An 11,581-nucleotide genomic window follows, 5' to 3' on the forward strand; every position below is an offset into this window, starting at 1 on the left:
ATTTATTTGGTGGGGGTACCAAATTTGTATGACTTACTATTATTATTTTTTGTAATTCAGTAATAGTATTGGATTTTTTGAAGGGAAATACATTGTATATAGTTATTTTTTTAATTGATGTGATTGTACATCTTATCTGTCACATAAGGTGGTACAAAAATATAATAATAGTAATATTATTCATTTAAAAATTGTGTTATTTTCTTTTTTGGGTATGCTGTAATTACACATTTAAAGCACAAATATACAATGAACTTGAATTTGTAAAAAAGTTAAAAACTTTGGTTTATGCCAAAATGGGAAAAGACAACACATATGAGACATGTCAAAGACCAAGAAGATAAAGAGATTGGGAAATTGCTAGGGAGACCAACTTTAGATACCAACTTGTGTAACAACTCTTTACTTGAGGGTGAGACCCATTGTACTGGTGGGCTCCACCTCTATTAGAGAGTTGGTACACAAGTTGGTATCTAAAGTTGGTCTCCCTAGCATCACCCTAAAGATTGTGAATTAACTAGCAGTAAAATGCCACCCCACATGCATATATTCAAAGTTTAATCCACCATAAATCATTCTTCTGACACGAGTAAAAGAACCAAACGACGTGTCAACCCATCCTCAACTAAAACCCGACCAAATACCAAGGCTGCATGCATTGGCCAAATGAAATGGGCAAGCATATTAACTACGGATTTATGTGCGGTTACCTCGAACTGTCTGGCAAATGCATTTTCAAAACCAAAAGGGAACCGCCCAGACAGAATATGAAAGCTTCTCTCTAGACAATAGTATTCATTTACAAGGGAACATAAAACTAAGATTAGAGTAATTGGATTGGATCTAAAAAGTAATAATAATCCGAACTACAACGTACAAAAAAATGTAACAGTACAGAGCAAGTTTCTACCAGCTTTCCAAACCCAGGAGTTTAGAATAGAAAAACCTGGCAAATACAAAGAGTCATAAAAGAGGTCAACCAGGCAAAAGAGTTAGGATGGCAGATGATTCTTCATTCATTTGGAGGATGTCACTCAGCAAGTAGCAACAGATACAACTCCCTCCTGAAGCTTGAAGAAAATTTGACAACAATCGAATACCTCCTGTCTGCACGCGCAGTTGAGATGAATCACATACATTGTCCAACTTTCGAAACAATACATTTGACTCTATTCCCCAGTGAAAGCACATCCATTTTTAGCTTCCATGTGGCACCTGTACTGCATCAGTGCTCATATTGTGCATGTGCATCCTGTATTGTTACAATATTTGCTCAGAACTTTCATTGTTCAACCTCCGATGTAAGATCATCACTGCTGATATTTGGATCTTTTCCAGCAGACAATTTCTTTATTTTCTTGTTGAGAGCCTTATCAAAGTTACCAGTTGATAGTGATAATAACTGGTTCAGCAGCAGCCTCACCCCACATTCCTTCATTAGTGCATACCTTGGTTTAATCCTTTCTTCCAAACTATAGCCAAAATATTGAGGGAATTTAACCAGCTCTGATTTTGAGTAATCCATGGTCAAAAAGAACTCCCATTTTGGTATCAAATTCTCTGCCAAGCTGAAGGTATATAATGCTCCATATCTTGAAAGCATGATCCCAACTTCCTCCATACTGTATCCCCTCTCATAGAAAAATTCTGTTACAGGCTTCAAGTTGGCTTCAATACTGAGACCAAAAAGCGTGGGAGAACGATGGAGCAGAACAGCAACATCCACCCCCAATGAGAGAAAGTACTCAGCTGTTGGCCGTAACTTGTCCTCTACACTGTAACTTATAATGTTTGGGCAGCGTGTCAAAACCTTACCTATGAGCTCGGCTGAAAGGCCCATTTCATATAGAAAATCTATGGTCGTCTTCACCTTCTGCCTACTATAAGTGAGAAGCGCTGGAAACCGGTATATCACTTTTGCCCATTGTTTCTTGTCCACACCCAGATCTTCTAAGAAATTCATGGTAGGTATGATATTTTCAGATAGACTGATTCCACACAGCTGAGGCCTCTTATTAAGTATTGTAGGAATATCAGATTTTGGCACCCCAAGTTCGAGAAGAAACTCAACAATTGGCTTTATCTTCCCCTCTAAACTATAATAGGCAAAAGACGGAAATCTGCGCGCAATTCCCTTGATTTGATCAAGATCCATGCCAAGCTCTAAAAGGTAGAGAATGTGAGGTGGGAGCTTCCCAGCCGGGCCAATTTCACTTACTCGAGATATGGCCTTTAGCTTCTTTAAATCCACAGACGATTGAGATTTAGTAACTGGTGCAACTGGCTTTTCTTTTACAGGTGCATTTGGAAAGCTTTCCACCAAATCTACCAGAAAAACTCCATGCTCATCAAGAAGGGATTCGAGGTAAGGGATTAGAGCCTCCCTAATCTCAAGAGTTGTTAGCTCTCGTCCTGCAAGAAGATTTGATTAAACAATTTAGAGCTTACAATAAATATGTAAGCTAGATCCAGAGAGAAGCAGTAATATGTTGAATTCGAACCTACTAGATACCGGGATTTATGAACAGCATGAAGCCTAGAGATCAGGTGCTCAACAAAAAGGTCTGACTTGTTTATGGTTCTTGCAGCAACTGTATGGCTGAGGCCTTGTTTCTTCAAGAACAAGGTTAGGACAGCCCTAGCTTCTTCTTTTTCAGCTGCTAAAAGGGCTGGAGATACCAGTTTTAAGCTAAATGAGCCATCTATCCCGGAGTCAGCTGTACAAGTGTTGAAGGATATTTGTCAAATTTTCAAGAAAAATAGATCAATTGTGTGCAAAAGTTGTAGTTGACATTGTACTACGAAAGTTGTATTAGAGAAACGTTTTACCAATTGCTTACCAAACTTCGCTCGACAGAAAAAAAGTTTCTGGGGGAAAGTAATTCTAGTCCTGAAAAAGAATGGATCGAAATCAATTTCCGTCTCATGACTAAAAAAAAAGATAGTGAAACAAAAAGAGAAAAAGAGATAGCACATGTTCAGTGCTGAGTCTCTCGACGGCTTGGGGTTTGGCAGGAAGTAGCTAACAAATAACACCATAATTCGAGTCTATCAAAATCTACCTAATCACATTGGACCCTTCAAGCTTGCAATCCGAAAGATCCCGATCACAAAACGAAATGATTGAATCTTTAGTCTACTTTCCACCATATACAAGTTAATTGGGTGCACCAAGCCACCAATGACCAATACATATTTCATTTTTCTACCCATCTATCCTCAGCGTGCCTGCTACATCTCTGTCTGCTGTTGCCAATATACTAACCAGCCCCCTAGTCCTCCTTTTAACTATAATATTATCACAATCCCATTATATAATCAACTTGAAAATGTCTTGAAAATCTCTATTCATATAATATTATGAACAAAAATATCAGCTTTAACCTCACAAACTTTAGAGGATAGTGATACGTCAACTTGAAGCTTGAACCATGGAAATTGCACCATTTACATATTCCAATTGGTAAAGACAGTTTGCCAGTATGTTCTTCGCCAATTAATTCAGTTGAGAACTTGAGACTTAAGGGAGAGGAAAGTACCTGGTGGTGCTGAAATCTACTTTCAGAGGATCCGCGAAGTAGGCAGGGCGAATGGCACAGAAAGCTTCCATTTTCAGCTCAAACTCAGCCAAAAAACAACCAAAATCTTAATAAATTTTGAGTCTTGGGCTGAAGAGAAGAAGAGCGAGGGCGAAGAGTGGGTCTTGGCCTCTCTTGTGTTTGGATATGCTTGGTGTGAGTGAGTCAGTGTGTGTTGTTCCACAGGGTACCACGTGCAAATTCTGCTGCAATTAGCTTAAAAGCCTGATTATCCTAAATTTAACGGATAAAACGTCGTCGTATCGTGTAATATTCTGAAGTCCGAAACCAAAACCAAGGCTTGGAGGCCCAAAATCTCAGGCCTCACTGGGCGGGGTTTATCAAATCTAAAACCCTAGAGAGCTACAGCCATGGCGATCTTTCTGAGACGCGCACTGTCATTCCGAAACGTCCTTCTCCTTCGAAGCTCTGCGATTGTCGGTCGCGAGCTCTTCCAGTACAACTCCGAGGCACCGCAGAGAATTCTGTCTCATTCCGCTCTTGAATTCGTCAAAGAAAGTCGCAGAGGCTTTGCCAAAGGCCGCAATAAATCAAGTACTCTCCTTTTCTCTCTCGCTTACTGTACAAAACCACATATATGATATCTAAGAATCGAAGTTACTGTTTGGCTTAGCGGCACAAAAATTATATATTTTTTCATAAGCAACCTTCAAAATTTCACTCCATTTCTATAATTTTCACATTTTTAGAAGATGACTCGGCTGCGGGCACAATTGAAGTTTTGCCAAATATGGGGCCAACCATTAAGGCAAACACGACCTCGCAAATGGAGGCGGCAATTACAGCATTGTCAGCAGAATTAAGCAAACTACGAACTGGAAGAGCATCTCCGGGTACATTCTCAATTTCCCGGTTGTCAAATCGCTATTCGTATGCTCACTTCGGTTTGCTACTTATCTTAGTTGTCTGAAATGTTTATGCAGGAATGCTTGACCATATTATTGTGGAAACCGGTGGCGTCAAGCTGCCCCTGAGTCAGATAGCAGTTGTTTCAGTCCTGGACTCGAAAACATTATCGATAAACCCTTTTGATCCAAATGTAATGAGGGGATGCCTTTTTTTTTTAACTTTCTGTTATAGTTTATATTGTGAACTTGCTATATCTTAATTGCAGTTTGTTTCTCAAATATTTATATTTGGCTCCAAACATGAGCTTGCAGGCCTTACAGAAGTTGGAGACTGCCATTGTTGAATCTGCCTTGGGGTTAAATCCTAAAGTGGATGGGGATCGATTGATTGCAGCTATTCCTCCGTAAGCACACATCTGATTGTAACTCATGCTGTTATGAATTTTCAGTGCACATTTTTTTATAGAGGCTGGTGAAAAACCTTAAGAAATACACTTGATGTTTTCTTTTAGTTTTCATATTCTCCAAGCTAAGTTGGTCTTGGCCAAGTGTTTGATTGCTTGACTAATGTATCTTTTTCTAATTTTTGTGATGGCCAGATTGACCAAAGAGCATGTTCAGGTGACTTTTAACTGCTTTCACCCTCTCTGTTTTTTGTCGTGTCTGATAACTACTATGTCTTATCATTGAACATATTCTACCAGGCTGTATGTAAAGTGGTTACCAAGTCCTGTGAAGATGGCAGACTAAGTATAAGAAGAGCTCGCCAAAAGGTAACTTAAAGTCTTTTTTTTTTCTTTTTCTTTCTGCTAATAGATTTTTAGCAGGTTCGAATCATTTCTAGACAAAAAATATTGCAATTGAGGTGACTGCGATATTCTTCTTTGTTATTTTGATATTCACCAAGCATCAAGACAGAGAAGTATAGCAATACTTTTCACACATTCAGTGTCTGGAATCTCTCAATCCTAGAAGCATATAGCAGTAGCAAAAAAGATGCCTTTGAAAGATATGACACTTCCCCTTAGTTATGATTAAATCTTTAGTTTCCTGCTCTCTAGTCTGGTGGTTCCGTGAAGAAATGTGTCATTTGTAGTATTGGGGACCAAAACAGTGTTAGGGGTTGCAAAAGGATTACCCTTGATATGTGAGTACGAATGAATTCTATGAGTTTGCAGCTCTCCGGCTGTGTGACTAAATAGATTGTTGGTTTCTTTTACAGGCAATGGATACAATAAAAAAGTTGTATTCAAGATACCCAAAGGACGACTTAAAAAGATTGGAGAAAGAGGTGAGCCCTAAATTATAAGCTAACTGCTCCCTAGTTAATATTATGCAATTTTTATTGCTCATGGGTTCTTTGAAATGGCTACATTTTCCAGGTTGAGGAGTTGACTAAAAAGTTTGTGAAGACAGCAGAGGACTTGTGCAAGGCAAAGGAGAAGGAGATCAGTGCAAGCTAAAAGGTGGTATTTTGTCTGTGTTCTTTAATATTCATTGGCGGAAGGCCCTACCTCCTTTCTGGAAGAGCTATACCTCAATTTGTTTTTGTAGAAGAGTCCTTTAGAAGTTGCCATTCAAAATCAGAACATAGATGTTTCAACTTATGAAAATTATTATTATGCGATATTGATGTTTCAACTTATGATAAAGTGGGCTCATTTAAACGGTTTCAGAGATTTAGCCGCCATGCATAAAGGATCCAACGTATTCTCAGTGTAGAAGTTGCCATTCGAAATCAGAACATAGCCTCGTCTCAATTATTTTGGTCTGCTTACATCTTGGTTCCTCAATCTCGCTACCATAATAATATTTTTTATCTTTAGATCTCTATTAAAGATTTATGGCGTCGTTAGTTTGAAATTTGAAAACCTTTGGACACTCATTGACTCGCTGGAAGTTAAAGGGGAAGCCATTTTGTGAACAAGCGAAATCTATCAGATGCTCGATATCCATTGTCCCGTACGACGAGAAGTGAACTCATTTACAACTGAGGGATCAAAACATTTACAATAAAAAGAAACGACTCTACTTCTAAATACTTCAAGACGAAGTATTCCAGAAAACATTTATACACCCTACTGCCTCTCTGACGCTATCCTCTCACCAGTCACCACCATTCATGACTCCCTCTTATTACCCAAAACAGCCTCCTTTGTCACAAGCTTTATGCCCCTCACCCAAAGCTCAGCGGTTTCAACCCCACCTTCACACACAAAATGCACCTCCTTGTTCTTCGTAGTCACCACCCTAAACAATCCAGCTTCATCCGCATCACTCTTGCTCCTCCTATTCCTCCTAAAAGCTGGGCTGGGCCCCACCTCTGCATCCCGGCATATCACATTTCTCCGGTTCGACTTCCCCCAGCGCAGCACCCCTATGGCTCCCACCATTCTCATCTCTTTCCCATGAGGGCTTCCTTTCCCTCCCTTGGTATGCTTCCAAACATGGGCTCCACCTAGCACCACCCTGCGAGCAAGCTCATCCAGTATCACACACTCCGCGTCATTTTTGGTACTGCAACCACTCTTCCTTGCTAGTGAGAGTGGTGTTTCGCCTTTGGCATTCTTCTCATCCAAATTTGCCCCATGAGAGATCAAGAGTTCACACATGGGACCATAGCCTTCCCTAGCCGCTAACATGAGTGGAGTGTAACCATCTCCATCAGGGACATTCACATCGTAGCCTCTACTTGTTAACAATTTGACCGCATCAATGTCCCTGCGACGTGCTGCACAATGCAGAGCATAGAACCCTCCAGCATAGCGATTGCCCTTTTCTAGTGCATATTCGAGCATTACCTTCTCAAATAGGTCACGGTTTTGGCTTAATTCAGATAGCGTAATTGCAGTCTCACCAGACTTGTTACACAACTTTACATCAGCCCCTGCATAAACCAGCAACCGGAATGCTTCCACATAACCCTTCAAAGCAGTGATCATGACTGCCGAGAAACCTTTTTCATCCTGATAATCAATGTCAAATTCTCCTGAACCAACTACAGCTTTCAAGGCCTCCATGTCACCGGCTTGAGCTGCAAACATTAGGGAAGAGAACACAGAAAAGTTGCTGGACCTTGGAATCTTTCCAGCTCGTATTACAAGTATCAACGCTTGCTGAAAACCAAGGGACCAGCGATTTGTCACAGCAATTGAGCTGACGGACTGACCAGCAACATTAACCAAGCCAAAATCAGCACCAGCCATGGCCAATACTCTGAGACACTCTTCATGCTTATATTTTGCACAGATCATTAGAGCTGTCTCACCAGAATCTGTCTTGGAGTTTATATCACATCCAGAGTCGATTAAACACTGAACAATTGTTGACAAGCCAAGCCGGGCAGCCATGTGTATTGGATTAAACATGGTCTTTCCAGTTGTTTTAACAGGTGATTCTACATTGGCACCACAACGTAAGAGCACATGAACGGCTCCTACATTACCACATAGGATAGCATGGTGCAGGAGAGTTCTTCCACAATGAGGGGTATCAGGGGAAATATGTTGGAGGAGCATGTGCAAGATAGAACCACTTGCTTCAAAATACTCCACTGCACACCAGGTAATGGGATAAGGCTCTGCCAGTCCTGCCCCTACCCGCAATTCTTCCCCTGTGGCTGTGTCCCATGACCATGCTCCCAGCCTCACTGTCACATCTGTCCTCGCACCAGCCTATTGTTTCCATTTTGGAACAGAGAACAAACGAGGGCTGTTAGTCATGTGGTGTGAAAAGAAAAAGATACGTACAATAGTAATTTTAGAAGATAGAACAGTAACAATACTATTGTCCTGACTGAAGATACATAGAATCAAAATCATTTTCTGTTTAGATCCTATTGCAATCATAGAAATGTGTACCACTCTATCGCTATTGAAAGGTACAAATCCAGCTGTCACAGTTAATGCACAAGAGGGGGATGGGGGCCTACTCTTATTGGAATCTCAATTGAAATTTACTTTTCTACTACTCCTAATTTATGGCTTTCAGGGTCATATTTGATTGCGCACCAACATTGTTTTAAACTAAGCGAAACTGAAATTGAAGTGCAAGTCACCTGTAGCAGCAAACGAACAATCGAGACCTGCCTACTAACAACTGCAGCTGCAAGTGCGCTACAGTGAACATTAGTGTGCAGCGACGGCTTAGATGACTGAAGCAGCATCCTATCAGTTGCACTTGCATCCACACCACACTGCCGTTGAGCAAGAAGAACAATGTTATCATACTAATAAAACTGATTAAATAACCATAATAGGATTAATTCACTATTCATTCATCAAGCCTATCCGGACATTATTAGATCAGTTCACCTATATATGATTACTAAAAAATCATTTTATGATTTACTCTTCAACAGAATATCTACTTGTCTCAAATTATGGTAAAATGAATATGATGTTCTACCTTCATGAAAGTGTCCACCACATCAACAAACCCCCTGCAGCTTGCTGTGACAATAGCATGCACAGCAATATGGGGCCGGATCAAATCAGAAGCTATAAGCAGCTCCACGAGCCTGGCATCTCCATGACAGCTTGCCTCCAGCAGAGCTTCCTCACAAGCTGGTTGAGATGCTCCAGCTTTCAGTAGGATCTCTAGAATCTCAAGGTGGCCCTCCCTCACTGCTGCTGTTGTCGCGAAGCCTCTGAAGAGTTTCTGATTTACATCAGCTCCAACGCTCTGTAATTTGAGAAAAATACCAATCCTCTGTAAGTTGCAAAGCAAGAGATGACATAATACTATTCCATCCATCTATTATTTTCTTCACTTTAATTTCCTCATAATCTTTACAATAGTCAAGAAGAAGATATCAAATCTAGTTCATTAGTAGGTATTTTGGTTTCTTCATCGATTACAAAAGGTCATGGAACACGTGCAGACAAAATGAGGGAACAAATCTGATGTGATAGGGAAAGAAGCATGGAACTTTCAACAAACAGTTCATTAATACGAGGGAAAGGGGAATGTATAATATCCACATAATTATCTACCTCAGGCTCGGAACAGAGAGTTTGAGACAAACTCGATATGGGGTCTCAAGGCCATTAAATAAGCTATCTCCAAAACTTATGTATTATCAGTCGTGTCGTGTGTATCTCATTTCTTTTAGCAGGTCGTTAATCATGATATAGAATCAAAGAAAACACAAATGCCCAACTAAGCAAAGACAAAATAATAATAATAATTTTAATAAAAGGTCCAAATAACAAAACAACATAAAACTTTTGGCTCTAAAGCGCAGAGAAAGAATGGTCAGAAACTAATGACTTCTCCGTTCAAGTGAATTTCAAGGTGAAAAAATAAATATAAAGAATTCCCCAGTAACTGTAGCAGACATCTTTCAAAGACTTCAATGAGTTAATGTTGCATTTTGTGTGAGATCGACAGGCAATAACAACAATGACACATTATTGATATCAAAGAGTTCAAGAACTTTTCTATTGAACACAATATTCCCCCAGAAAAAAAATAATTTCGAATCCTAATTCTTTTCCTCTAAACCTTTGAAATCAGCAGGGGGATTTAAAATTCTTAAAGCTTGTATAAATAAATAAATAACCAAAAAATCATAAAAGGCTTTACAAATTTATTGATATCAGTAGTCTAGCATAATTCAAATATTAAAAGAATGGTTTAGCAGTAATTTTTTGAGTTTCCGAGCAAATATGCATAGCAGACAAAGAACTCCGTGAAGTTCTCCCCACAATATACTGTAACAAAAATTGGGAAATGATGGATCAAAAATTTCTTAGAAAACGTACAAAACATTTCCGTTTCTTAACACATACAAAATGCTTGCAAATCAGCAAAAAAAAGTGAGATGTGAATAGGCCAAACCACAGTAAAGTATCCTTGAATTCAGCAGACGAAAACTTCAACTGCTTTTTCAAATTCTACAATGAGAGCAAAAAAAACTTATAAAAGCATAAATACTTTTTTTTATAAAATCAATTCGAGCACAAAATGCTTTCAAAATCGGTGAAGAATCAACTATGTGTATAAAACATTTCAAATCTCAACTTCAACCGCAGTGATCTGACAAAACACGAACCAAAACCAAAGCCTCAATCACATTACCAGTAGTTTCTTCACCAAAGCTACACTTCCAGCATGAACGGCTAGAAAAAGAGCCGTGACGTCGGTTTTGAACTCCTCGTAGTCGACGCGGACTTCGCTCGCCGATTCGTCGTGCAATAACAACTCGGTCTTCTTTGTTTTGAGGCACACAGCACCGACGAAGTTGACGTCCACAAACGGATCGGCTATACACTCCAACGCCGATTTCAGATCGCCGGAGAGGGAAGCTTCGAGAAGGCGTTGAGAAACCTCGGCCTCATAGTCCACTGGAAACACCTGCTTGCCGGAGAAGACGGTCATTTTCCGGCGAACACGTGACGGAATTTGTGCTTCGGTAGTAGCGGTCTTTTGCTGCAAACTCAGGTGAGAGCTCGCATGCGTTATATCTCTCCAGTCTCTCTCTCTCTATCTACTCTGTAGTTCTAATTCTAAAAGACGACGCGAGGCTCGAGAGAAAGAAGAGAAACTTGAAATAGGTGAGCGCTAGAGAGGGAAGGGGAGGCTGCAAATTTATCGGGACCGTTTACTTTTAAATTGATTTAACTAGGGTTAAAAAAGGATTCGACTGAGGGTTACAGACGGGGGTTAAAAAAATTATTTTATCCAAAGGGCATGGGGTCCGCAGTCAATTGCAGTAGTGTCAAAGGGTCAATCTCTACTGTATGAGACTTGAGCCGAGTCACTGGAGGGCCCCACCCAATGGATAGGCGCTTACAGGAACCCTGAGTCGGCTTGAATCTTGCAGAAAATATGTATAATGTAACACTGACAATTGTAATTAACATTGTAATGTGGTAATAAGAATAAAGAATTAGAATCAAATCAACTACTCTTTTATCTTCCGTTTGAATGAGAGAAAAAATCAGAAATTTAATAGGCGAAATTGATAACTTCTTTGTTTGACAACTTAAGTACAAAATTTATTAAATGATGAGCAGAAAAAATTGTATAAATTAAGGTATCAAATTCTCAAATTTAATTTCCTTTAAAATATGAGTCATTTCAAATTGTTATAGTGTCATTTACAAAATTTGATATACATAAATTCAAACA

General features: G+C 39.6%; 3 protein-coding genes across 4 annotated transcripts; 1 reads left to right on the plus strand and 2 right to left on the minus strand.

Annotated features, from left to right (window-relative positions):
- Window positions 764-3,770, minus strand: LOC18782766 (transcription termination factor MTERF5, chloroplastic). The gene is made up of 4 exons (XM_007215944.2): window positions 3,540-3,770; window positions 2,841-2,890; window positions 2,502-2,717; window positions 764-2,412 (listed from the first exon to the last, which is right to left on the minus strand). Exons 1-4 carry the CDS (start codon window positions 3,608-3,610, stop codon window positions 1,283-1,285), a joined length of 1,467 nt encoding a protein of 488 aa, XP_007216006.2. The 5' UTR covers window positions 3,611-3,770; the 3' UTR covers window positions 764-1,282.
- On the plus strand, window positions 3,831-6,126 carry LOC18782653 (ribosome-recycling factor). 2 transcript variants are annotated; one of them, XM_007215779.2, is made up of 8 exons: window positions 3,831-4,133; window positions 4,289-4,432; window positions 4,523-4,638; window positions 4,760-4,851; window positions 5,047-5,068; window positions 5,152-5,220; window positions 5,670-5,738; window positions 5,830-6,126. In XM_007215779.2, exons 1-8 carry the CDS (start codon window positions 3,950-3,952, stop codon window positions 5,908-5,910), a joined length of 777 nt encoding a protein of 258 aa, XP_007215841.1. In that variant the 5' UTR covers window positions 3,831-3,949; the 3' UTR covers window positions 5,911-6,126. The 2 variants fall into 2 exon arrangements, with proteins under 2 accessions (XP_007215841.1, XP_020415981.1); XM_020560392.1 differs by having other exon boundaries at window positions 3,862-4,133; window positions 4,292-4,432; window positions 5,830-6,122.
- Window positions 6,368-10,999, minus strand: LOC18782502 (ankyrin-3). The gene is made up of 4 exons (XM_007214920.2): window positions 10,529-10,999; window positions 8,855-9,130; window positions 8,505-8,642; window positions 6,368-8,121 (listed from the first exon to the last, which is right to left on the minus strand). Exons 1-4 carry the CDS (start codon window positions 10,826-10,828, stop codon window positions 6,568-6,570), a joined length of 2,268 nt encoding a protein of 755 aa, XP_007214982.1. The 5' UTR covers window positions 10,829-10,999; the 3' UTR covers window positions 6,368-6,567.

Source organism: Prunus persica, chromosome G3 (assembly GCF_000346465.2).
Source record: "Prunus persica cultivar Lovell chromosome G3, Prunus_persica_NCBIv2, whole genome shotgun sequence".
Classification (NCBI taxonomy): Eukaryota; Viridiplantae; Streptophyta; class Magnoliopsida; order Rosales; family Rosaceae; genus Prunus; species Prunus persica.